Source organism: Syngnathus floridae, chromosome 9 (assembly GCF_059516105.1).
Source record: "Syngnathus floridae isolate MCC-2025c chromosome 9, RoL_Sflo_1.0, whole genome shotgun sequence".
NCBI lineage: Eukaryota > Metazoa > Chordata > Actinopteri > Syngnathiformes > Syngnathidae > Syngnathus > Syngnathus floridae.
In genome coordinates, this window is record NC_142421.1 from 6558510 (window position 1) to 6585861 (window position 27352).

The 27352-nt window shown below is 40.0% G+C and overlaps 2 protein-coding genes across 5 annotated transcripts in view; one reads left to right on the forward strand and one right to left on the reverse strand.

Moving 5' to 3' along the window:
• The window catches only part of LOC148393162 (golgin subfamily A member 7B-like), a 129302-nt gene extending 122075 nt beyond the window's left edge, over positions 1-7227 (forward strand). For all 3 annotated transcript variants that reach the window (XM_088384559.1, XM_088384556.1, XM_088384558.1), the window contains one exon: positions 262-7227. In XM_088384559.1, coding sequence (XP_088240685.1) covers positions 262-348 — 87 coding nt within the window. In that variant the 3' untranslated portion in view covers positions 349-7227. The remainder of the gene's footprint in view (positions 1-261) is intronic.
• LOC148393167 (cartilage acidic protein 1-like) lies at positions 5358-25502 on the reverse strand. Of its 2 annotated transcripts, XM_088384552.1 has the most exons (15): positions 25365-25502; positions 21599-21786; positions 20802-20998; positions 20075-20211; positions 17191-17347; positions 15567-15701; positions 15155-15297; positions 12971-13107; positions 11441-11523; positions 11164-11264; positions 10833-11001; positions 9845-9990; positions 9692-9734; positions 9451-9594; positions 5358-9167 (listed from the first exon to the last, which is right to left on the reverse strand). In XM_088384552.1, exons 2-15 carry the CDS (start codon positions 21778-21780, stop codon positions 9040-9042), a joined length of 1902 nt encoding a protein of 633 aa, XP_088240678.1. In that variant the 5' UTR covers positions 21781-21786; positions 25365-25502; the 3' UTR covers positions 5358-9039. The 2 variants fall into 2 exon arrangements, with proteins under 2 accessions (XP_088240678.1, XP_088240679.1); XM_088384553.1 differs by lacking the exon at positions 9451-9594.
• Between the last annotated feature and the right edge of the window lie 1850 nt (positions 25503-27352).

Sequence of the window (27352 nt, forward strand, 5' to 3'; positions counted from 1 at the left end):
ATGTTCGATAGCCCACTCATTACTTGGAGTGAATATGAAACAAGGCTTTGGAGAGAAAAACACTTAGCCAGCAGTTCTGCCTGTGTGCATGTGAGATATTTCACTCTTTTTTTCTTTAGAAGTTAAAAATGGAGATGGAAAAGCAGGATTGTAAACTAGCTGGGAAGTAAGTATCAAACGGTACCCAGTACTCCTGACAAAATTGTGTGAGGTGGTTTTAGTGTGTTTTGCAGAATTGCCTCCTTGACTTCCCTCTCATAGTTGGAGATCAGCGTATTCGAGGACCGAGGCTCGAGCAGCTCCAGCCCCAGCAGCAGCGCCTCATCGACGGCGGGCAGCGCTCGGTGACTGGAGGGCCAGCGCCAGGCTTACGGGTACCACCACGGGGCAAGCGGGACGCTCGCAAACATCCGCATGCTGAAACACGAGAGCACCCGCTTTTGAGGGGAGATCCACACCGAGACCTGCAACTCGGTAACAGGAGGAAGCCACACTACAACAAAAATCAAATAATATTTACAGTCTGACTTTAAAGCAAGATATTTCTTTTCCCCACTCACCATTTGTCTCAGTCCAACTATTCCTTTTATTTCCCATGAGTCCATCTTTGACTTATAGCTGAGTCAGCAAGCTCACACTTGATAAGTGTCAACATGTAATTGGCTGAGAAAGGCAGGCAGTGTTTATATGGTGATGCACTGTCAAGGCTGTTGCAGCAATTCCCTTAATCAGGGTTGGAAAACTACCACTCACTCCTCTCCAGTCTATTGGAAAGCCATTTAGATAGCGCTGCTATGCTAAATATATTCAGCCTCATCAACTAGCAGCGATTTTAGTATTAGCCTTATGCTTCTCATGTACACTAGTGAATAGTGTCAATATTGAGACAAAATATGTGAAAATAAATGTGTCGAAATGTCAGCTGAATACTCTAATACTCGGCTGAATCATTTTTGCATATTGAATTTTATTTCTTGGCTAATGCCATGAAATTAGAACTTAAGTTATTCCGCATTTCCACACTGACACTGCAGGTGGGACCCCCCACGCAAATCAAAAATATCTCAGATATTCTCAGAAATTCAAGCTGGGATAAAGTCGTGTACGGTTATGCGTGGATTCAGCTGCAGATATTTTTCCGGCCTGGGCCACAGTTGCTATTCTCTGAGGTTTAATACAAGCTCTATAAAAATGCTTGTTCTTTTAGTTGTATAGACCTGCGTCCCAGTGCGACCTCATGCAATCAAGTAAAATAAACCCATTGGTATAAAAGTAGAAGTGTCTGATACATATTGACATAGCTAATCTAAATTGCCAAATTTAAACCATATTTTGCACGTGGGCAATGACTTGCTTGTTGGTGGATTTGAACATTTCCATGTTATCCTGGAAAACACAGTTCTAGCACCCTCTAGGGTAAGACTGCTGCCACGGTTAACTCCATTGTTATGTTTCTGTCTCCAAGCCTTCCCATGTATTATTTGAATTCATCTTCTTATGCTTCAGTAACTTATCAAAATAGAAATATAACAATAATACCTGCATGGTCAAGTTGCGCAAGTGTGCATCCTCCTGAGCTTGTGATGCCTTCATGTTTCATCCCAGTGGTGCCCAACCTGGTGCTGACGGACTGAGCCATTTCAAATGACTTTTGCTGCCAGTGAGCCACAAACTCACTTGATAGACAGTGTAAATTAAAAAAAAAAAAGGCAGCATATGTGAGAAAACTCTGCTGCACGTGCTTGTTAATACTGATTTACAAAGAAGACTGTACAAAAAGTATACGCTTGAAAATTATATAATTTATACTAATGTATAGTAATTGGGTTTTATACAATATATAGTAATTTGTATTTTTTGTACATGTATGTTGATTCACTTTATCAGCTATCTAATAACAATCTTGTCACCATCATATCTTAACAATAATACTGTACGTGAGCTTGTGAAGCTTAATAGTTTTTTTTTGCATCGCACCTCTAAAATTTTCTACAATGATACATATTAATTGTCAAAAATTCAGTATTTTCTCATATAGTAGTTCTAAATTTTATTTTATTACAAATTTCCTATAGTTTTATTGCAATCGTTTATTGAGATATATATGTATTGCTGTATATTTTCAAAATCTATATTTTTACAGTACTACAAGTACTACCACAATTCATAATACAGTATCATGTAAAATAACACAATAAAATTGCCACGAATAAGGTGCTTGGTAAAAATAATGTACAGTAATCAATTGAATAATATTTAAGTGTTATTTTAAGGCGTCTAACCATTCTTTTGTCTGAAATTGTCTTATGTTCAAAATCCAAATGCACTTTCACATATGCTGTAACTGCTGAGTGTTTGTATAGAGGTACATGTCGGTAACACAAACACATCATCAGCTGTTCATACATCACTTCTTTTTTTTTTTTTAACCAAGGGGGACAGTTGCACATCCCTCATTTGAAAAAAAGAAAAAACAGTCTATGTGAGGGGAAAAAGAGTGTCACTTTTCTTTGAACACAGGCATGCTGATATGTGGCCAGTAGATTTTAGCGCAGTGGCTTCTGATAAATGAAGACAAGCAAAGCCAGTGGAGATTCATTGGGACGTGAATGTGTTCTAATGCAGCAGAGAACCTCGCTCGATCACACTCTCCATTAACCTCTGTGCCAAAACACGCATAATGCCTGCGTGCCAAGTAATGATATATAGTCCACTTACTAGTGCATTCCCACATTTGTTTATCTTGATACTGTATTGGAGCGTCACTATTTGGCTATCACGTTCACTATTATATATGAATAATGTATATTGTGCTATTTCTATTGAGGTCCTTTTTGTACAATGTCTTCCTGAAGTTATAAATGATGAGGCGTTGAAAGTCAGTTGGAAGATATTGACTCAGGCAGACAAAGGGTGAATTGATGAGTCGTGCTGCATGGTTTAACAAAAGATGAAAAAGGCGGGGGGGGGGGGGGGGGTGTACAGCATTTGCTCTTACTGAATTTCCTGGTGTGTAATTAAAGATGATTTGCATATCAAAACTTGTGGGTTTTCAAATTGCAGCTTCGAGAGAGACATGGAGCTGCCGCTCTGTAGCGATAGTTCCAAAATGAATCCACTCGGAGGTCATTTGAGTTCCAGGTTGGACATGTGCACACAGGCGTGCTCACGCACTTGCACATCAGTGGCTACAAGCTCGGCTTATTTGCGGTTTGGGTCGCTCCAATCATTTACTGTCAGTGAGTGGGAAGAAAATCCGCTTGCCGACCAACTAATTTTGTCATCTCGCTCCAAATCCTGATTCAAACATCTGGCTCTTGAATTTTTAAGTATTTCAGTATGTTTCAAGTTAGTGCATGTGAAAATGTGTTTCTGTTTGAAATATCAGTTTTTAAATGTTTGCATAATACTGGAGCAATATTTATATTTAGTGATCACGTTAGTTAGTTAAACATAATTACAGTCAGAGTAATGAATGGTTGAACTGATACCTTAAATTTAACAATGTTATATTTCACTTTGAAATTTCGTAAAAAAGAAAACTGATGATTCTTTTTAATTATGTATAACCTGATTGATTGGCGAACAATCCAAAAGCCAAAATAAGTGATATAGAAAACACATGTATGAATGAAAAGAAAAACTAGAATATCAGACAATGAATCCATTTAGTATTGTATTTGTATGTTTCTATATTCCATCTTTTTTTACTGGTATCTATTTGAATAATGCTGACATAAGGCACTTTGTGAATAAATGGATAAAATCGTGGCAATATTACAATGATCAAGTGTATGCATGTGTGTGTGTGTAGGATATCCATCATGGCCTGCTCATAAAGCCAATAATGAAGCTGTTCTAGCAAATGATGTGGCATCTCCACACCTGCATAAGTGTCCAAAGGTCACTTTAACACCATCGAGTAGCTCTCAGCCTGTTCAGGCCTCATTTTTCCTCCCTTACCGCATTGTTTATTTTTTGTTTTTCTTCCAGTTGATTAGTGTCCAACATTTCAAATTCTTTGGCTGCACATCGCTCCATCTTTTCCTCTCCGTGCTCTAAGCAAGAAATACAGGTCGACTTTTTAACCATCTGTCTAGATGGAGAAAATAAAGTGGTATTGATTGGTTGAAATGTTTCTCCTGGTAAAGTCTGCAAACTACGTTTCTGCACTGTTGTAAGATGATTGAGACTGGCAGCGGTGCTTGGCACGGGTAGTGCCGGGCTTATAATGAAGTACGCCATTGTGTGCTTGCATTGAAGGCATTATACATCGAGTCGCTACAAGGCTGCCCGTGCCTGGCATCGGACAAAAGCCAGGACTGCACTTTTCAAACTCGTCTGTATTATTTCACGGCCGTCTTATGTACATACTGTAAGCGCATTCTTCTTACAGCTTCTTGAATTCAATCCGAGAAATGTAAATCTGACAATCCTCCTGGTTTGAAATCAAACTTGCTTTTTCAGATGTTGCTGTTAGTTGGAATATTTCATCAAAACATATTCAATTTGTCTCCCAAATATCTGCTAGCTTAATACTAACACACATTGCAAAATGTTGCCTGCTGTATACTCGAATTTCCCCATGTGAAACTAACTAAAAAAATAGTTTATTTTATTTTAGATCAACAGTAAGATTTGACTGCATGTATTCACCATTATGTAGTCAAACCCCTTTAAAAACCACACCCCAGTGAAACCCAAAGTTCTAGTCTGGCCACTTTTATTTATTGTACTTGATTTCACTTTTGGCCCAATCTCCTATGCCCTGCCTGTTAACGTTGGCATAAAGAAAAAAAAACCTCTGAATTCATTTAACCGCAACCTGATTGACCTCCCCGAACATTTTGGGGCAAAATAAAAAGCAGTTTAAAGGTGTCACCACCAATAACTTCGCCTCCAACTGACACCGAGGTTTTCGTGCTTAGATCTGTTTGGGGAAAAATAAATAACGTGTCTCGTTTTGATAGTACTGCAAATAAATTTTGCTTGTTTTATCACTACTAATACTCTCCTAATCCGATAAAAATGGTCTGTAATTACTGCTGTTAACTCAGCAGTCAGTGACAATTTTGCAACTCCTTCATCACTTATCTGAATTGCTTTAATCACGCTCATTAGATCAGCCGGCTTCGGATATAATCAAATGACATGAAACGAGCCTCTCCCTTGATGATTAGCCATCAATTTATTTTCTTTGTGCCTTTAATCAGAGTCCAACGGCGCTGAATCCTGAATCACACAAATTACATATAAAGACTGAGGATCATTCATAAATGCTTTCAGAACTATGGGCGTTTTTTTTGTTTTGTTTTTTTATCATGAAGATATATTTTCTCTGGATTTACTTATGAGATTACTGAGTCATTATCGCTAACTTTTTGAAGTTGTCAATTTGTTCTTTGGCACCAACATGTAATTGGGAATAATGCACTAAATATTGTAAATGAGAAGTAGACTGGAAAAATCATAAAATACAATTAAATGTTTGTTCCTATCATAGAGGATTTATTTAAATATCACGGATCTCTTGTGAAATATGCTGGACAGGGTATTATATGCTCAAAACACTTGACAGAAAAAAAAAAGTTAAAAACTAAGAAAATACATACCTCAAAAAATATTGTAGAGAGCAAATTACACACAATCAAATCAACTCATGCAGATACAAAAAATTAAATGACTTGAAAGTGAAACAATGGATTCTACTTCCAGAGAAATGAGCACATTATAGTACTTGAGCCTAAGCTCATCTTTAAATCAAATAAACTCTGAGACTGCAGCTACAAATACAATGTAAACATCTAAAAAATTGAGGTTTGTTTTTCCATTTATTCTTTAACAAATCCACTTGTGCTCATTTCCTTTCTGGAAAAATATTATCATATTGCACAATATCTCCACCCTGCATAGCTGCTCTCTCTTGTGGTTTTACTTCAACACTGAAGTTGAATGTTGGCATTGTGTGCTTGTAGGAAATTGGATGACTTGTGATTAAAAGCATGCAGGTTTTTTTTTGCACACACGTGCACATTGTGTTCGAGTGTTGCTTCAGTTTGCACATGGAATATAAGCCACTCGTTTCAGTGCTGGGGTACATAAAAGACAGCACACACACATTTAGGGTCTACTGGACATCATTCAATAACACCATTTTACAGGCTGAGTTTCCTCTCAAGCTAAAATTCATCACAGTATTTTGTTATTGCATTCACCGATGTTGTTCTGTCATCATTTTTATTTCCACTCTTCCCGAAAACCATTTAATCCTTCTTCCAGATAAGTTTAAAGTGGTCGAGTAGGGACGTGTCACTGTCATTCTTTCCCTTTTTATTCTCTTGAGAATTAGCTCATACTTTGAACAATCCTCTGATGGCTTTTCACAATCAGCGTCCTTTGCCATGTTTCCTAATGGGATGTTTGAACTGGAGGAAATGTGCATTAAGATGAATATTGCATTAAGTTGAACAAATACTTTTGACGGGTCTTATCCTGTTCACAAACTGGCTGCCCGTTTTAACTCATGAGTCATGAAATAAAAAAAATAAATAAATAAATAAACATTAAACTATGTTTATACGAACAACACAACCCAGTGAGTTTCAAGTCACTTCCTTTTTTCGGTACACATTTTCAGAAATAATTGGTGAGGTTAAATAAAACACACCCCATACACAGGATAATTGCTCAGGATAAACTTTCAGAAACATCTGATCGTAAGGCCTGAACGAGCAGAATAGTAAAATGCTCAATGCTCTGAATATTATGTGGATTTATACACTGTTATAAAACATTAAGATTTTCTTTTAAAAAAGTATACAGGCAAGAAACTCAAATGACGAATGAAAAAATATATACTTGGTTAAACCTCCTGCACTGAGCAAAAGATACTGTATAAAATACTGATTGAAGCTAATCTTCAGGGCCCAGCTGCTAACGCTCTCTGTAACAGTTCCTTGGCTTGCAGAGACAGATGACACCATTGCAGTTCCATCCAGCATCCTCTGTGTGACACTTTAATTGTTTCAATGCCTTTTTGTTGTCATCAAAAACAGCTGAATTTTTTTTCTTTTTATTTATTTACCGTTGTTGTTTGTAGTCTGGATCAAGCTTGTTAACAGATAAAAGGATTATTGTCATGACCACCGTTGTTAGTTCAGATGATATGTGTGATGCTTTAGACAACAAAAATTTAAGACAACCATGAATCACACAAGAGCAAGAGCACACAAGCCTGAAGGTCTTTCATGGAATCTCTGCCAAAAGCACACGATGACGCTTTGAGATGATGGTAAAGGCAGTTAAAACTGGATGAAAGTGCAGTTGAGAATTCTGAATATTCTAAGGAGAATTCATCCCCGGAGAATCATTTGGAAGTTTTAGTGAACACGCTGTCAGCTGCTTAATGCTTTTGGTCATCATTCGAGCCAAAATAGTTCTTGAAACTGTTTTAAGAATTATGCTGCTATGAAGCAGATTTTGTCTCCCTGCCCTGATGAATTCTGCACTTGTACTGTTATGAGCAGAGGTGGGCAAACTTTTAAGCTCAAACTCAAAGGCCAGACTTGAGTTAAAATATGAATGGAAATTTTGTATTTATGGTGTAATTTTTTAATCCTTACTTGTATTGTTTTGAAATAATTGAGTTCTTATTAATACAAACTCACCCAGTTACTTCTTTCGATAAATGCATGTCTTTAAACACAACTTTTAAAAAAGATGATTTGAGCGTTTGACGGGGAATAATTTCTAAATTGAGTGTCAGTAATTACAGCATTTTGTGAGAATATATATCAAAAGCTGTTTTATACCACGCATATATTATTTTTAAAGGCGTTAATTCAATGAAGGATGATTCTGAACTGCTGCAGAGAGCTTTCGGGTTTGAACTGGTTTTAAAAGTGCAGATTTAACCGCTGTATTTTATGCTGTCGTGACCTTTGTGAAATGGGCAGGAAAATCTCCCCCAGGTAACGTTAAATGGTCACTTTGATATCCTAGGAGGTTTTATTTCAGGAATATCATGCTGCTCAATAAAAGCAAAAGAAGAAAAAGTATTTTTTCCTTGAGCGTAATGTCTTTAGGACTAACATGGTGAACTGAGCAAAATGAATTATTCTTCAAAGCAAAAATATTTAATGTTAGACTTTGCTAAATAAAGCCAAATGTACTGTCGTTTGTAATCCATTTTAATGAGCATGTTCAACATACTCATTGTTGGGCTTGAGTAAGCCCAGACACGAACTTTCAAATGCTAACCACGCTCAAATTAAAGCAAAACAATGTAGTATGTATTTAATGGACAAATATAATGTTTTAAATTAAATTACACGCCTGCCATGTTTTTATTTAATTTTGTATTTATTTTGAGGGCATGCAGGGGCACCCACAAACACAGTGAAGTTCATGTCGATGGACTCAATTATAATGTAGTGCTGCTTAGTTGTTTTCTAGTGAGGTCATGTCGATTCCTGTAAATAAAATGAAACCTCATGCCATCGCACAAAAAGAAAGTCTTCATCTTTGCTGTTCTGCAGAATTATTAATAGTTAACGAAATGTAACCCACCACCGCTGACAGATGGTCTGGCATATGTCCTCTCGCGCACACACAAACACACACACACACAAACTTGTAGCTTGGAGACCTGGTGTTCCTCAGCATCCCAGTAGGCCCAAATGGAGAAAGAGAGCGGCATTGTGCACATACAGACGGCGGCCTCAGCGTGTCCCTTAAGATTGCAGCCGGTGGTGCCAGTGGCTTCGGTGCAGTGGTTCGGACTCGCTGTAGCCACCACTTATTGACTTGGACTCAGCTCAAATCCCACTTAGATAAATGCCAGGTGATGACAAGAGGGCTGTGCGGCTCTAAGGCAGTTAGTTCTAGCATGCTCCCTGTAAGGTCCAGTCCAGCCCCAAAAGTAATGCATGGTGGAAAACACGACTGATATCACAGATCCATAGAGCTTGTTGTACGATAAAGAGGTGGAGGATTTCAACAGTTTCTGTACATCCTTGTTAAAGCAGAGAAAGGGGGTGCCTACAGTAGTCCACTCTGGAGATGGTTCAAGATGAGACAAAGCACACCGATAGATGATAGCCAGAGAGAAATGGCCGACCGGGTACGTTGTGCAGAGGACCGCGTCTTCCCAAAGTAAGCCACCTGGGCTGCAGAGAGAGAAGAAATGTAATTGTGAACCAATTAAAGTATTGATACGTCATTTATTTATTGTTTTGGGCAATTAGAAACTAAATTTGTCACATAAAACATACAACGGATACCCAGAAATAATTAAATTCTTTTGTGTGTTTCGGCAACAGAGACTCTCCACGCTTTGCTTTTTAAGCAAACGTATGTATAGTATGTTGGGACAGCTTGTGAGTTTCAAATTTCGACACGTAACAAAAGCTTGGAAACGTGGCTTAAGTCGAATTTGCCTGGGTCACTCACCCACACATGCAGACCCATCATCGTTGGGCTCAAAGCCCTGGGTGCATCTTCTTTTGGCACGGCATTTAAAGCTGCCATAGGTGTTGGTGCACACGGGGCGGTCAGAGGGGCACACAGAGGGGAACTGGGTACATTCATCTTTATCTGAGGAAGAGGAGCAGGTGGCAAAGGAGAAGGGAAAGACTGCTTTTGATGATTCGGACGCATGACTAACACAACCAGATGAAAATTTTGAACTTACCAATGCACCGTCCATTTTCATTCAAAGCGAAGCCAGGACCGCACTGCAAGAGAAACTCAAATGTTACCCCAGGGCTTCGAAAAAAAAGCACTGGAATGTGTTTTTATGCTGCAACGGTGCGGGGGTTGATGTGACCACGGAGGACCACTGTACCTCTATTTCCACAGTGGGGGTGACCTCATCGTCATCTTTCGGATAGTGGATCTCCAGCACGGAGTTGATCTCTGACGGTTCCAAGGGTCGAGCAACTGAGACTCCATCTGGCCAGTACACTTCCACATTTGTGGCCATGTCCTTACCTTTTATGGACAAGCACAGAGCATATGTTAATCTTATTGTCCTTAAGTGGAACTAGATGTTAAATAGATCGCATTGGATAATGGGTATGATTTCAAATTAAATTAAGATTTTTGTTTGAACTACAACTGACTGGAACTGAATTAATTATTTAGCAATCTAGCCAGCATGCGTGCCTAAAAATATTTCATCTTTACCTCTTCCCTGACTGATGCCTTTAGCAAGTGTGCAGTCAAGTCTTGTGAGGTCAGCATGGTGCCAATTAACTTGACTGTTGTGCTCTGTGTGTGTATTTTAGGCCTTAAAGGGGAGACCTTGGAGAAACGGATCTGGTCTTGGGTGGGCTGAACTGGCCGCCAGTTTGTCACAAAGCAGGCTCGCTTCCAGCGCCAGCACCTGCCCAAAAACCCTCGACGAGATACCTCCCCCTCCCCCGGGTGTCCAATCACACCGGAGGTAACAGCCTGATGCTTTACACATTACATGTTGTATTTTCCGACTCTGCTTATTCTATTTTTCGCCATCTGCGCGCCATCAGTAGCTATGTCATCCGTTTTAATAATCAACTGATTGTTTCCTGTAAAGTTCTGTGTTTACATTTCTCTTTGCTGTTAATCAGACAGCGGAAGCTTTACAGCCTATTAATTATTCTCAGTTGCCGCAAGAGTAGAAACAAAGTACATGGTCAGAAGTGATTGGACACCAATATGGTGAAAAGTTCAGCTTCTGTCTAGACAAACTTTTATCAGGTGACTGGTTGGACCGGCACCCATTTTTGCTCTTCCGAGCAAATATTTTATATCCCCATCACCACTTATAAGATTATTTTGGTTTGTTTTCTTACCAAGGCCGAAGTGTGCAACAGGCTCCATCTCGCAGAGGTACCCCGACCCGCCATCGATGATTCGTGTATGTGGTCCACTCCTTCTGGTGTACACCACCACTTTAGCTCCTCTGGCAAAAGCACCAAATTTGGTCCGGGGAATCACACGCAGCCATGAGTTTGTGGGTCCCTTTAGGATGCACACCCATAAGGAGACTTAGGTGAGGCTTTATGTGTGCATGTGTGTATTTGTCTTCTTCAAGCTTTTCTCAATGAAGTTGAATATATATTCCAGGATGAGATATTTTTTTAGCGACTGACTTGACAATAGATGGTAAGGCTTAACACTCACCAGGTTGACTTTGTAGATAGAAAGTGGTTGAGCTGCACTTTCTCCATGAGACACCAGGAGCTCCAAACGACCGTCTCCATCAAAATCAGTGGCTACAGCTCCTGGAGAAACATCAGCATAACAACAGAGCATTAATGGAAAAATTCACAGCGCTGGCTACCATGAAGAAATCACTAGTGGAGTTTTAGTGTCCTCTGGTGGCAGATGAAAGAACAGATGCTACTGCTTCATTGTAACTCCATCATTTTGGGTTGCAGGACATTTGTTCCAAACTCACCAGTTCCTCGTCCCTCTGGCTCGGAAGCTTCGCCTACATTCAGCTCCTCTATCTGGGGGTCTCCATGCTCTCTCCTGCTCACCCTGCCCATGAGATAAGTAAGCATTTTGTTACTCCGATCACTGTCAGACTGCTGTCACATAACCACTGACCACAACTATCGAGGCACCTTATAGGCTGCAGTTAAGGACACGCCAATATTACTTTTTTCAGATTGAGAACTTAGATGCTGATAAGAAAAATACATGATGTCAGTGCATGTTATAATTGTGATGGAAATGTTTTATTTGAATGAAATAGTGTTTTAAACATGAAACTAAATTTAACATTTTCATCATCCATTTTGAAAAGCATATTTTTGGCTATTAAAATTGTTGTCATCCGGGTGACATAGCTCCTACCCGGAACGTCATGTCAGGCTAATGAAATGGTATCAATTTCATAGTATCGGAGCATTTTTACAAGATGAGTACAGTCGTATAATATCGGCCTATCTATAGTTGCTGTGGTGTCATGCTGCATTGTATCAACTCGATAAGCAGTTCTCAGAATAACGTCTCTGAATGAACAACTTGACAATACACAGGTACAGTAACAGTACCAAAGTAACAAACTTGTTTTTTGTTTTGATGTTTCATTTGCACTACACAGCATTTCCATACGGAATGCAGAACTTAATATGCAATAATGCTGAGTTAAATATTGACGGTCATATCATAGATTAATTAGCACAATAGTGAGCTTGTTTTTTCATGGCCTGAGAGCAGCGTTAAATGAGTTGCTTCATCTTCATAACAAACGACGACAGAGCCAAGTGCTGGAGAGCGCTGACCCCGTGGAAACCATCACGGCATCCAAAAAGACAAATTCTCCCTCAGTGACCTGGCAAGCAGGCGTGTTTTGATCCAGAAAACCGCTGGGCCTGAAACTGATTATTGATATTCCACATATTTGGATTCATCCGCTAATAGCAACATTCATCAGATGTTTCATTCAAGCCCGCTTGGGCTTCTGCTAGAATGTAAGCTCTTAACCACTTGATATGCATCTTAAGATTGCGTGTAGAGGGCTGAGTTCATTAATATTATCTAGCGAGAAAGCCCAACCTAAAAGTGTCTTTAATGAAAGAGTCGCCCATGTGTGCAGGAGGTAGGATGACAGATAAGAATCCTTGGCTGCAAATTTGTACCTGCTTCAAATTGAACATATTAAATATAGTCCACAATATTAGATACACCTGCAGAATTGACAGGGGGGGGGGAATCTGCTTTACAGAAATAATGTTCAGTTGAAAAATAGTAGATTGTTTGCAGTCTTGAATTACATTCAATCATTATAATTAATTTAATTGTCTTTAGATTTAGTGAAGCAGCGAGCGGATCTTTACCTTTAGGGTTACTTTGAACTTCCGTACATCATGTAAGTGAGAATTCTCACTTTAAAGTCCGAATTCTGACTTTATTCTCACAATTGTAGAAGTGCATCATGTCAGCACATGCTGTGATGTTTGCTGGGCGGACAAGAGTTTACCTAAAGAGTCTGTTAGCTGAAGGCCCCCTGTAAGCGATGTTGTTGAAGAAAACCTCCAGCTCATTGTCATTGTCAAAGTCGGCAGCAATAACGGTGCGCACCGGGGAGGGCATAGAGAATTTCTGCGAGGCGATGTCCTGGGAAGAAAGTACCATCGAACAGGACAGGAAATTAAAAGAACAATCTTACAACAGTGACGTTTTTTTTCTTTATGGCAAATTTGCAGCTTTTAAAGAGTTTGCTGCCATATCAGCTTTATGGCTTTGATCCTACAATGTCAATTATTTGAAATGGAAGTGTGCACTCAGCTTATTTCATAACCTTGAGCCCGCAAGGTTATTTTGCTCAGCAGACATTAATAATCTAGGTCTAGGCCTTGACTCAAACAATAATCTGTCAAATGATCACTCCCTCACTGTAAAGATTATTTTTAGGTGGACGGGTTGTCGTCAGAGAAGTAAACAGTGTCTCTCCCCCCCAAAAAATAAATAAACCACAAAAAACTCATCAGTGTTTTTGGACGTGAAAGTAACAGATGTCTTCCTGCTTCACTGATGCAGTGATAAGTCGGGAAAGAATTATAGAGCAGCCCTTCACTACCTTCAGTATTTACACCGTGTTTTAATTATAAGGCTCATAAAGCTGCCCGGGGGGGTTGACCTTCTTGCTTTTTAAGGTGAAGGAGAGGCAATGGCCGACGGAGGCCATGAAGTGGGGGGATTTGGGCATTCAGGTAGATGGATGATGGATGGCAGAGAGCCTCTTTATTATCTCAAATGCTCAGCAAGAAAGATTTGCAAGGAAGCTGTGTAGATGATATGGCAAAGGAATGTATCCATAGATTTTCAACTTGTTTCTGTCTAAGTGGAGATAAAATATGTTATTGTTTTTTTTTTTTTGTCATTTTGAAAACTATTGTTTTTTTGTCATTTTGAAAACTAAGTGAGCATAAACTTAGCGTTGCCCGAAAAATGTGATCAGCCAAAGTTTAACAAGCGTGGATATTTCGTACATTTTCACACAAGTCTAAGTAGCTTAAAACAGTTTTTGCTTTTTAGATTTAAAAAAAAAAATCATGATTTAAAACTGCATTTTCCTCTTTGCTTGATATTTGCACGTGTTTGATTATCACAAACATAAGGGCGGAGGTACAGGTGTGTGTGTTTGTGTCTGTGTGTGTTCAAACTATTACAAAGAAAAGCGCAGTAATAGATTTTAATTAAAGCCCATACAGGCCTAATCTGCACTTTCCACTGCGGTGGCAAGCTGCTGTTTCAGCCCAATTTAATTAGCGGTTTACTGGAGTGATACAACAGCTTCATTATGCAAGCCAAAGGTCAGCACATCATGCAGGAATGTCAGAGTGGATGGGAGCGAGCCATCTTAAATTTGTTGTGGCCTATGATTTAACAAGCTTTGTCCGAGGAAGGAAAAAAAAATTAAAGCTCATCCAATTTGTCTTGAGAGTGTGTGTTTATGACAACATGTAGAAATGTGTGTGTTTGTGTCTTGTTGATGGGACTATCTTCAGGTTATGGGTCACACGTTAACCTCTTCTTTGACCCCCATAAAGATGTCTCCATTGACATTTATCTCCTGTCGGCTGCCTCCGCCAATTGAAGCTCATCTCATCCAGCATCATCTCATGCATAGCATACACACACAGCCGATCATCTCTGGAATGGTCAACTAGTCACACCCTCTGTCCGCATCGTAAAGATGCGTTCACTTGACATTGATTGCGGCAGAAGAACAAAAGCTTACATCAGCACCCGGATCGATTATTTGCTACAGTGACTGCATTTGATCACTACAAAAAATTACTCAGCGTCCTTGAGTAAAATATCAACAAGCGCTTATAAGTTGAATAACTTTGGTAATTTTTCTCAATTATTTTGGAGGTTTTGTTTTATGTGTGTAAATTACACTAAAAATTGTTAACTAATATTTTGAATATGGCATTTGACATCTCTACACTGCTTGTATTCTATTGTTAAACCTGGTGGGAAAACAATACAAACACAATCATTAAAATAATGAAATCTCCGTATTCTTAACTCATTCATCGCCATTATTAGCGGTTGTTGAAACCTTGACCTTTTAAAACCACGATAAATCGTTAAACGGATTATCGGCCCGTGCTTAAATGGAATACAGACGCATACGCAGAAAGTGAGCTCTCACCTTGAACCGCTGCTTACGGTTGTTAAGTTGCATGTAAAGACGATGAGGTCCATTCCAGTTGCCGTAAACGATGTCCGTCTTTCCGTCACGGTTGAAGTCTGCGAGGGCTACGCCCCTGCCGTGCTGCATGGGGTCCTCCACCCCTAAGAAAAAACTTACACATTAATACAGTGCTGCGAAAATGTCTCAAGACAGGATCACAAGAACTTCTATATTCAAATATTACTTTTCAAGGCAACATCAGTTCACTCTACATTATTTGCATATTAATAGCATTTTGGATTTTCCAAAGAATGAGATCTAAGAGGGATTTTGACACCTTCATTTATTTATTTGCTGAAAAAAACAATCCCAACAGACAAGTTATTATTCCAAGTCAGTCAGAATCTTTAAACCGTTACTTTCTCCTTACCAGCCTGCTGCGCCACGTCAGTAAAAGTTCCATCTCCGTTGTTTCGGAAAAGGAAGTTGGGTCCGTACTCGTTGTCACAAAACACATCAGAGTAGCTTTGGCTCACGATGGGCCCGACGACCACCCCGCGGCCTCCTGCGCCGATAATTATAAGAGATGAAGAGAAAATAAACAGCAGCTCTTAAACGCTGATGAGTCCAAACATGCTGACTGTCGTTTGCCGCTTCAAGACGTATGCAAGAGCAAGGCGATATTTCCCCGTGACATTAGTGAGGTGACTGCCCTGCCATTTTGATACACAACTTTCCCAACTGCCCCCTCCCGAAAACAGTGTGATGAAAAACCCATCGTGTGTACTGTATATCATTCACAACTGTTTTGGCACGGCTCCTGCAGCCGGATTTTGATGACATCTAGCTTGTAAAAATGTATACGAGATGAAGATTGATTTGTCAACACACCATCGCTGAAAACTTACTTGGATGAATTTTCAGGACTTTTCAATGACGGCCTAAAACGAAGCGCCGTTTAATTCCCGAGGGTGTCGCTTATCAAAGATAGAAATCACGGGCAAAATGGTCCACGTTGTCATTTATTGTGCTGTACTTTGCAACAATGCAAGTATCCATCACATTTTTTTTTGTATGGTCCTGGCAGATGTGTTGTTTGTTCAAGTGAGAGGTGAGTTAGAGGTTCAGATATAAATAAATCATTTCAAGGGTAAGCGCTTCCTTTTATAAGGCGTGTGTATCGCAGCAGCATGCAATTTTTTGGGGCCAAATTGAAAAACTAAGATACATAAAAAAACACCTCTCTTTTTCCTGCATGGAAAAACAGCTAAATCAACTAATGCACATAAAGTCTCTTTTACTGCATGTTGAGTTCTATGTTACAGTTAATCTTAAATTTTGTGGACTTTTTAAACGTCTTAATCTTGAATTAGCATTCTAGTAGACATACAGTGCGATTGCTGTGCAGTGATGTTTACATTTCTCGTTACAATACAATTTATTTCTTGATTCTCATCCGCCTCAGTTGCTGCTGTTTCACTTTCTTTTCACTATTTTTATAGTCCAGAAATATTGTTTTATATTACCGAGAAATGTATTTGTTGCACAAACAAAAACCTCCTTCTATAGACGCCTCCCTATCCTCCTTTGCTGTCTTTTGCAGAAAAATTCTAGATATATATTCTGCTTCCTGTTGTCCCAGCTGACATGTTTTATATGACTGACTGTTTGTAATTGGACCGGCTAAAGGAGTCCGACATAAAATACATCGTAGAGCTAAGATGCCAGCTGTGGTGATAGATGTCTCAGCTCGTACGTGTCGCCCTTCCCCTCCCGTGACTTTGACTGGAGTAAACAGCTGACGTAGAGCCCACTGACATTCTCCTCCTCTTCCTTCTCCATGACAATTAATCACAACATCATAGTTCTTTTTTTTCTTCCCACCTGGCACTACTTCAACTCTTCCTTTCTTGATCCAATATTTTAGACAGCACTCTGTACATATCTGTGTAAATCACACAATGGCCGCTATAGTGCTGCATAATCCCAAAAGTCGTTATTACACACACACAAACTTACATTATAACACACACTCAAAACACACATTCACCCACCAGTGAACTTGTTGACTCCCGCCTGTTCGGCCACGTTCGAGAGAGCGATGACGCCTTGCGAAAGGTCACTCGCTGCCTCGTCCATTTCTATAAGCGCATGCGGGCCCACAGTGCCGCTGGCATAGTTTGCTATGTAGATGGCGTAACGGCCCGTGCCCTGCAGGGAAAAACATGTTTAAAGCAAATTATATCAAAAATGATATGTGCATCAGCACATAGATAACTAGAACTAGCTTACAGAATTTTACTCAACAATCAATAACCCCATAAAAATATGACCTAGGACCCATTTTTGGGTCCGAAAACATTTGTCTGGAAAAGGTTACTCTTGAGGATTTATTGTCTGTCAGTAAATGTTCCATGCCAGCCCCCTATATACCAGCGACAAGGACAAAGTATTTTTGTGATATCAAAGTGCTAAAAAAAACTTCTATTTCTTCAACATTTCACACCAAAAACAATTTCCTGTTTGTGCTCAACCTTAACAATTTTCATTTTTTCCCCCCAGAGGAAAATAGCCCAAACAAAAAGTTCATTGAAAGGCGAATATGTGTAACTTTTAACCCTCTGTTATCTATTGAGCATGCAAGTGTGAGCTCAATAAAACCTTTAAAATCCACTTAAGTCACTTAACTCAATTTGATACAGCAAATTAAGACTCTTACATGCTAAATGAAATAGAGTGAAACAATGCACCTCTGTGACTTGCCTAAACAGACGATCAATACTTTAAAGTCTAACCTTTAATGTTTGATCCTATTTCTGTTGTTGCCATATCCGCGGTTACACCAAGAGCTACAATTGCGCCTCACACGAGACTTACAACTTTTATTCCGTCCTTCTCTAACCCTAAATCAAAAGAAGAAAAAAAACCTAACATTTTTAATCAAACCCCTTTACCAGCTTGCTTGCTTTTCCCCCCTTCCCCCGCCACCCTTTGGAGATTAATTTCACACTCCATTATCAGTCAGAGCCCCTGCAGACACAAACGAAACCACAATAATAGACCACACACTTGATTCCAATGAGTTTTCCCACCAGGCCGAAACGCATTTCAGTCAATGAGAACGCATGCGTATGAGAAAACACACTCACAGTTTTACCATTTGTGTCGAACCCATATGGTATTTGTGCAGGACATGAAAAGCAAATGACTCTGCTTGATCTAGTGATTTTTTTTTCTATAAATGTCATCAACTGTCACATTGCCGTCTGGTGAGGTGGGAGGCGCCCGCTACACTCTATCATGCACAAAGACACACACACATACACAGCATGAAAAATGAGACTGAACTGCAATAAAAGACCTGAAGGCTCCCGGCAGTTACTTAACAAACCTAAAAGTCAATGATTTTTCAATAAGTCTTTGCCCAAGGCTAATTTCTGTCAGTGCAATTGCCAATGTGATGAGTGTGACGTGCAGCGTTGCAAAGTACATGTTGGGTGCTGGCATACGTATGGCTGCTTTATCAGGGTCACAAGGCAATAGCACTACAGTATGTTGACTTAACCAGTTTTTAATTGTGTAATCGGTCTGTCTATGTTTTACATATGAGAGGATTTTATTCTCTATAAAAGGTTAGAGCTAGTAGTTGGAGTGAAATGATTAGTAATAGTCGACAAAATATGAACAAATTGTAAATTCCCTTGAACAGCAGTTAAGGTTGGCTTAGTATTTGGTAAGTTCAAGTTATTGTGCACTTTATAATTTGTATAAATAGAAAGAGGGAGCTTTATTAAGTTTTGGAAATATCTATGATGAGACGCTAGAATTTGTAATTGGATCAGCTGCAACTTTTTGCTAACCCAACATTTGTGACTGATTTTTGTTGGGAGTCTTCCCTGCCTTGTGGAACTCCTAACTTTGGCCCAAAAAAAAAAAAAAAAAAAAAAAAAAATGCAAATTCTAATAATGCTAATGAAGGGAGCATGCTGGGACTCCCGGGCGAATCCACGGGAACAGCATGTGCCTCAACAGACCTAATGCTACAAGTATAAGATATAATTTCTATGAGAATTGATAAAATGCTAACACTTGGTATGCTGATATTTTGCATGATAGCAACTTGACTACATAAAATGCTGAGGCAGTTAAATAGCTGGGCTATCTTATGATTCACACAAATTTGCAAAGCGATATAAAGCGAAGCAGTTTACTATACATCCTAAAATGTAAAGTGGTACCCAATAGTTTCTTTATGAGCAAAGAAAAACACATGCATGCATCAGTCACCCACTACTCAACAATGCCACCTCTTTTGTTGTCTTGTTTGAATATAATTTAATGAATGCATGTTGCCCATCAGCCTCCTGGAACCGCCACAGAAGAACACACACCGCGTCTCTTTGGCTGGCTCTTAAAGCATTACGCCTTTATCCGTAGATATCTTTCCAATCGGCATGGCAGACGCACAACCCATCAGTGCTCAGTGAGATGGGACAGCGGGTTGGAAGAAAAAAAAAAAAAAAAAAAAACTATTGCAAACCCAACTGTCCTTTCTCGGCTATTAGCTTCTTATCCCTAGATTGCAAGTCAACCCGCGATAAGAGACAAAGAAGAAGTCCGTCAGAGAAAGTAAAAGAGGCGGAAAAGAAATGAAAAAGGGTCGAAATGGAAAAATGGAGAAAATGATAGTGGGCAAAGAGCAGTCATCACTCATCCCCTCGTATGATGTTCTATAAAACAAACGAGCCCCGGCCTCTGTAATTACACTGCTTGGCAATGGACAGAGGAAAGAAAATGGCCCAACATTCTCCCCAAATGAAGTGTCATAGCACAAGCTGAGGAGGGCGGCACAGGCAGGGCATGAATTATCGCTGGTAAACAACCAACCGCAACCATGCATGTACACAGACGGCGTCAATGTAATTTGCTGTTGTTTACCTTTCTGTCCACACAGGCCACTGAGCGTCCAGCCATACGATTAGCCACGTCCCTGTGTTCGTTAATGTCATCGTTCAGCAGATCCTCAAATCGGCCATTTCGGAACTTGAACAGTTTGTCGGTATATGTGGCACGTCCTGAACGCAAATGCAAAGATTGGCAAAATAGAAAGTAGGTAGCCAGCCATGATTTTCAATCTGTACTGCTTAACCGCACTAGCAGCCTCACTGCGACACAAAACATCTGTCCAATATCAATTCAAACCTTGAATCTTAAAGCTGTGGAGCAGACTTGCTACCCACTACTCCACATCTCAATCTTTTCCAAGTAAGTTTGGGCACAGTCGAATGTTTTTTTATTTTTCATCGACATCAGTTTTCACAATTGTGATTCTCTTTGCTTCTCTTTTGTTGCAGTGAGTGGTTAAAATTACCTTTCAAAATACAATTGATATCCGTAAGTAAACTGCAGAAGTTCAGAAGTATTGACTTTTTGCTCAGTGTGATTTGTTTTCCGATATGGGTCTTTAAAAGTTAGAAAATGCTTACTGTTTTTTTTTAGTATACAATAGAAACATGCAACAATAAATGCATTGTTAAAAAGCTGAAGCAAGCATGATGTAGGTCTTTAACGGACAAACAGAGCAGCAAAACCTTTTCTGACACATTTGGAACTACTTTTGGAAGGCTATTTTTTTCTAATTCGGCTGTTTAAAAAGTACTTTTACCAGAAAAGGCGTTATTGGTGTTGAGTACGTAAATCTCCTCGCGGCCGTCTCCGTCAATGTCACAGGCTGTTACCCCGATAGCGTTGCCTTGACGGTCTCTCAGGGCGTAGAACGGGGAGCTACGATTGTCCACGGCGATGTTGATGAGTCTCCTTTTCTGCTTGTCGTACTTCAGCACCAGGTTAGGGCCGTTGTAACTGCCAATATGGATGCAGTGAAATATATTGCATTATACAGAAGTTTTGTTTTTCTTCTTTCAAAAGTCTATGGAAGCGTAAAGTATCAAACATTTGAGTAAAATTCAACTTTGCCACTGAAGGTCATTATGTCAATAGTGTCATATAGTAAATGAAGGCTGTGATGATGTTCTTCTAATGTGATGCCCTCTCTCAGAATAGCTGCTGAATGGGACATCTTTTGCAGAAAAGACATTTATGAGGCGCGGCCATTTGCATCCATCTATCTACAGCCTGTGAGGGATTCATCGCCGGTTCATTGGTTAGAAGCAAGCTTGCCAAAGCATCTCCATCAGAGGCGCTCTGTCCAATCTCATCCATTATCATCACATGAGTGAGCGCCAAGTCTTTTTAAGTCTTTTGCCTTTGTCTTCAACCTTTAGCTCAGAAAATGAACTGCACCTCCAATCCACACTTGGATAGCTATCACTCACAAGTTCAATCATCTGTTCAAATTTGTGTAATGGACGAAATTAAACAATATTGGCGCCACTGTGAGAGAAGCATTAAGGCTGGAATCGTTTCACAAAGCACCTCACTAATTTTCACCGTCTCACTTACCCTGCAACAAACACCTCCAGGTCTCCGTCCCCGTCCACATCGGTAACAGCCACGCCGTAGTTGAGCTGGGTGGGGTTGTTGTCGTAGTCAGGAGGAAGTATGGCCTTGGTTATGGCTGAGAACATTGGCTCTGAACGCTGGGTCGAGCAAAGTGCAGGCAGGAATGCGACTAACCACAACATCGTGATCTGACAAGAGGAGTATCGGACAGAGAATTAACAGGATCACTCTATGTATATAGATTGTCGATTGACATTTTGTGGAATGTTCATCCTGAAAAAAAGCCATCGTGTATCATGACAAAAAGGTAATATCTAGTATCAATCATCACAAGGAAATCTCTAAAAGGCTTGGTCTGAACGTTCACTTCAACAAGGTTTAACATTTATGTCAATGCGCCCAACCATCCCAAAAATCCTAATGGCGCTGCCTGTTAGCATGCTTGCTTAGAAGAGCTGGACAAATAAACAACTGTAGCTTATGTTAGAGGTGTCTGCACGTTGACTTATATTGGCGTAGGATTGTGACATCAAGTCTGAAGGTAGCTGAAGATGTTTGCACAGTGCTGTGTGAAATGTGATTGTAAAAAAATAGAACAAGACTGTAGAAGGCACACTCATCACTCAGTGTCAATTTGCTAACTGCTTATGTCAGTGTTGTGCGCAACATCTCACAGCTATTGAGCCGTAATGTTCACTTCTCCCACTCTGTGCTCGTTTACGTCAACTTGTATTGGAGCTACAAACTTCCTTCCTCTAAAATGACTTACGGCAATGCTATCTCTATGTGCTCATTATGAACGACAACATATTTCTCGGAGCGCTTCAAGCAAATGAGAATCGCACAATAACAGTAAATCGTGTGTTTCCAAACGACAACACGCGGGCTGTGTTGCTAATTCTCCAAATCTATTATTGTGAGTCAAGCAGCGGCACATTTTTGGCGAGACTTTTTGCTGCGCTCAGACATAAAGATGAAGATATAGGGCTGCACTCAGCCGCATTCTGCAGACTTAGAAAGTGAACAACCCATCACGTGAAGACAGCCTGAGGAATTGCAGGACAGAAAATCCATATGGGGAGCAGCGTTTCAGCCCGAGGCCAAGTGGGAACACGGAAAACCGATGTGACCCGACACAACAGACCTTAGGTGTTGTTTCCCAAGGGATGCTGGCCACTTCTAAATTGGGATAATAGGACAACAGCAAGGAGTCTTATTCGTGGTCACTAGATAAAAGGTGAGCAAGGAGGACTTGATCCAATTGGCTTGTAAAGTTCAGGCAGGTAAAAAGAAAATGTAAAAAGTTGGGAGAGTAGACAAACATCCCTGAGGGGAAGACTGGAAGGTCACCTACTTAAAGTTAAAATAAAACACACATCAGCAGTGCGGCAAACACACACACACACACTAAGTGGCGTTTACAAGCTGACAACTTGATTTGCCCGGCCTGCGGATTTATGCAGGCAGCCTTCGTCATCGCTCCATGGCCGCTTTACTGCTCCAGCTTCTTCCCTCGATGCTAGCATGCAGCAACCCCATGATTGATGCCGCTCTTTAACATCTCGCTCAACAATTCAATTTAAGATAAAAACCATATTGCGCTTTGAGTAATACTTTCAAAAGCCCATCGGCCGTGAAAGGAAGAACCTCCGTTGACAACCGCAGAAATATCGGAGGGGCCGACATTGCCCGGTCGTACCTATGCCTTGCTAATGGCTGTGTAGCCTGTAGCTGTTAGCAAGCTTATTAACAACAATGGAGGTTTCATACTAGGCAAAGTTACCTCTAATAGACCAGAAAGTGATGACAAATGAGGGGAGGCAGTTACCAACAGGCTAGAGACAGGTTAGAGACAAGCTAATGCACTGCACTAGCTAACTTTCTGGTTGACCCATTAAGAGTCTACATGAAAAGTTTCAGCTCTGCTCGGCATAGCTCATTTCTACTCTCTGAAGTTTTCCTCTTCAAAATAGTACTGCAGGAAACTGAAAACAATGCCACATTGAACACGTCAGACAGAACGAAGCATGCTAGCAAAAAACGAAAATGGAGGACACTGATGGTCTCCTGTCATTGTGTCTACTTTTTGGCACAACAAAGAATTTTATTTGAAAAAAGACTGAGGGCAGTGGGAAGAACATGGATATGCTGCAGCAAAGCGGACTAACAGCATACGCTAATGTTAGCACGTGTGTTTGAGCGATTCCATTTCCGTCGATTTTAAATTTCCTAACTTGTCTTTCCTTTTCACTTTCTGGCAGTGTACCACAATGAGTGGTGGTTGTATATTACTTTAGATGCAAGAAAGGTTCTCACTTTGACCAAAGTCCAGCCTTAAAAAGTGGCCCCCATAATTTAGTCAATGTCCCAAACAAGGGAAAGTAAGTCCAAAGACAGATGAGGGTGTGAAACCACAGGGGACTGCATCGGTAAAATGGCAGTGTGATGTCTTTGCCCATCAAGGACGCTCAGCCTGCTTGCGCAACACTAAATCTCAGTTTTTGAGGTGAAGTTACTGCAGGAATTTTTACTAAGTGCAAGAAGCCCTGGACAGTTATGTGCACTCAGTTGTTTTTCGGGGATATAATACGTGCTTAGCTGTTATCTTCCTTCCATTGTGTGCGAACAAGAAGCATCGTTTTTTTGTGTGTGTAAAACAGTCAAATAGCATGAAATAGCCTGGGGAAAATGTGTCGTCTCAGGCCCGAGAAATGTTTTCACTTTGGGTTATTTATACTGGCATTAAGAGGCCATTACGGCAGCGTGCAGCATCAGCATGTGCCTCGTGGAGCGTTCATGCTCAGCTCTCATCCTGATAACACTGCGACAAAGAGCCAGTGAAGATGTTCACTTTCAAAACACGCTCACAGAAATCTTGTCGCTGTGAAGGACACCCCCGCTGCAGAGCACGCACGCACACACAAAAGGCTGGACTAGTCCCAGCAAATTACACTTAACTTTCATTCACGGTAATCAACAGTCACCATTAAACTTAAGCTGTTATTTATCTATCAGGGACCGAAGTGGCCCTCCGGCACTTCCAAACCAGCAGTTACACAACACTGACTGCACAATTTATTCTTCTTTTTTCAAAAATAATATATTGCCTGAGGGCAAATTTCATATTTATGATGTTTACATTTTATTTGAGACAACTTGCTGGATTGTTAGTAACAAATTACAGTTTACATCCATTGCACTTTTGATCATATTATTAAATTAATTCTTACAATTATTTTAAAATATACTGGAAAAAAAACAAAAAGTAAACTTTACACGCAAAATAAAGTTTAGTAAACTACAAACACAGTGAGCTACAAATGAAAATGTGTTACTGCGCATTTGCTCGGACTCATTGAGGATTAATAAATCCGGATAACTTTTACATCCGCCCTGCGTGCCTTTCTAAATAACTACATATGTCAAATCATAATTAAAAAGTGTCTTGACGTTTAAGTAGTTTGTAAAACCATTTAAAAAAAAATAGATGATATCATCTGCAATATATTACTTATACAAATAATATATCGATACTGAAATTGAAGAATCTATATTCTACCGCTGTATGTATTGTATGTATTATACTGCATTTCTGCCAGAAAGATCGCACCATTTGGCCATTCACCAAATAAAATGGTGCAGATTCTTTAAGTGATGCACGCGCATTTAAATATATAAACTTGTTGCATCTAGTTTAACTTTGCATATATCGGCACGCGCATCCTGCATTAAGTGAAAGGCAGCGGCAAGTGGACGAGGTACTCACGGATGAAGAGAGAGGGGGGAGGAAACTCCAATAAAAGCGCAGCAAGAGTCGCTATCCTCGGTTTATTCTCCTCTGGATTGCACTGTTATCACACGGGAGTCTTTTTTTTTTCTCACCACTTATTCCCCTTACTCAACTTCTGAAGGTTTTGCTTTATGAAATTTCTCCAGTGGCGATCGGAGCCAATTAGTGCCAAGCACGGTGAATATTTAAGTAGACAACCAATGAGGGGACGGATGTGATCTGGTGGGCGCGTCCTCAGGTATGCACTGTGACGTGAAAGGGGGGGATCAGCTGGGAGGAGGACAATGTGAGGCACAATATATGATGTTTGACTTCTACACTTCACTTCCACTCGATTTAGTTCATGTCACCATAAGAGTACACGTATCAATCACGTAAACCCGCATACAGCACAAACTATTTTTTTCACATACTATTTTTTTTTACTGTTCTTGCAGTTATTAACAATGCATGACTGATGAATGACAATAGAGAAGCAATAACAACTGCATTCATGGCAAACAATTGGATTATTTTTTCCCATTTTGTACTCTTATTAAGCAATATGAGGGTCAAACTGTAAGAAACAGCACTCAGACACAATGGTTTGCCAAAGATGGAAAACAACAAAGAAAATGCATTGTCATGAATTAGTTTGCCAATAGCATCCAAGTTCGACCTGGAATGCACTTATTATAAATATTTCACTGGACATAACCCAAAATCCATAAATAGGTAGAGTCACAATTCCGTTATAATATATGAATGAAAAATTGAATATTAAGAATGCAATGAAAAGGTACTAGTATGGGGCTAGCTGAACATGTCTTGTGCCATTGCGTAAACTAATTATTCATTGTGTGCCATTTGTAATCTTAAAATATGTATGTTACCGCCGTTGTAAAGCCAGTATCCTGGTATTTTTTTTACTAGCTGTACATGGCCCACCTAGTATTATAGATCCATGACAAACATTTGGGTCTCTGTCCATCAGTTCTGAATTACTATACATATATTATACAATCAACATGTTCTTCAAGGAATACCTTTGAAAGTTGTCATCATTGTAAAAGCAAATTTGTGTATCAAGTCTTATTAGCTGGTGGTGTACCTAAATAAACTAGACTTTGGATTGTTTCTTTAGACCAGAGAGTGATAAATTACCCTGTGTTGTTTTTGTGCGATGCAGCGGTTTGAATCAAAAGGGGCAATAATCAAAAAATGAAAGATTCTACGGTGAGAGCATTTGGATTTACAGTTTCCAGTCGCCTTATTCTTATGTCACACTCCAGCGAGTCCAACCTGCAGTGAGCGCGTTTGTGTGTGTGCGTGTGTCACACCAAGCTCCCTGGAAATGAGATGTTCACATCCCAAGGACGTTTCCCACCATAATTTAAAAGTGGCTGGTGCTGGAAGGCTTCAAACTGAAAGTGCTGAGGTCATAAAGCAGCGCTCCTCTGTCTCCACTGTTATTGTGTGAGATCTATTGGTCTAAATCCACAGGCAGGTGGCTGTGACTCATACAATGCAAACACCAAAATGTCAGTTTGATGTCACCGTGCCGTGATTGCAGCACGCTGCCTACAGGCTATAAAAGCAAGTTAAACACCTAAACTTGACGGAGCTTGTACTTGTTTTTTTTTCTCATCGTTATTTGTGGGTGTCAGGTCGAACAGTATTTGGAATGTTTAGAAAGATGAATACAACTCTGACACAATGCCGTGCATGATACCATCAGTTTAACTGGAACTGTCAAAGTTGTTGCGTATTTTCAGAAAACCCCAAACTCCCTCAACAGTGCAGTATGGTGGATTAGCAGTTACTGCATACACTGCCACCTACTGTAGTGGATGTGCAATTACACTTCATTCTTAAATGACAAAAAAAAAAACATGTTCCCCAGTTAAAGCTGGCCAGCATCACACAGGTCTGGACATGCCCTGTGATTGACTGGCGACTAATCCAGGTTGATGTGTGCCTTTCCA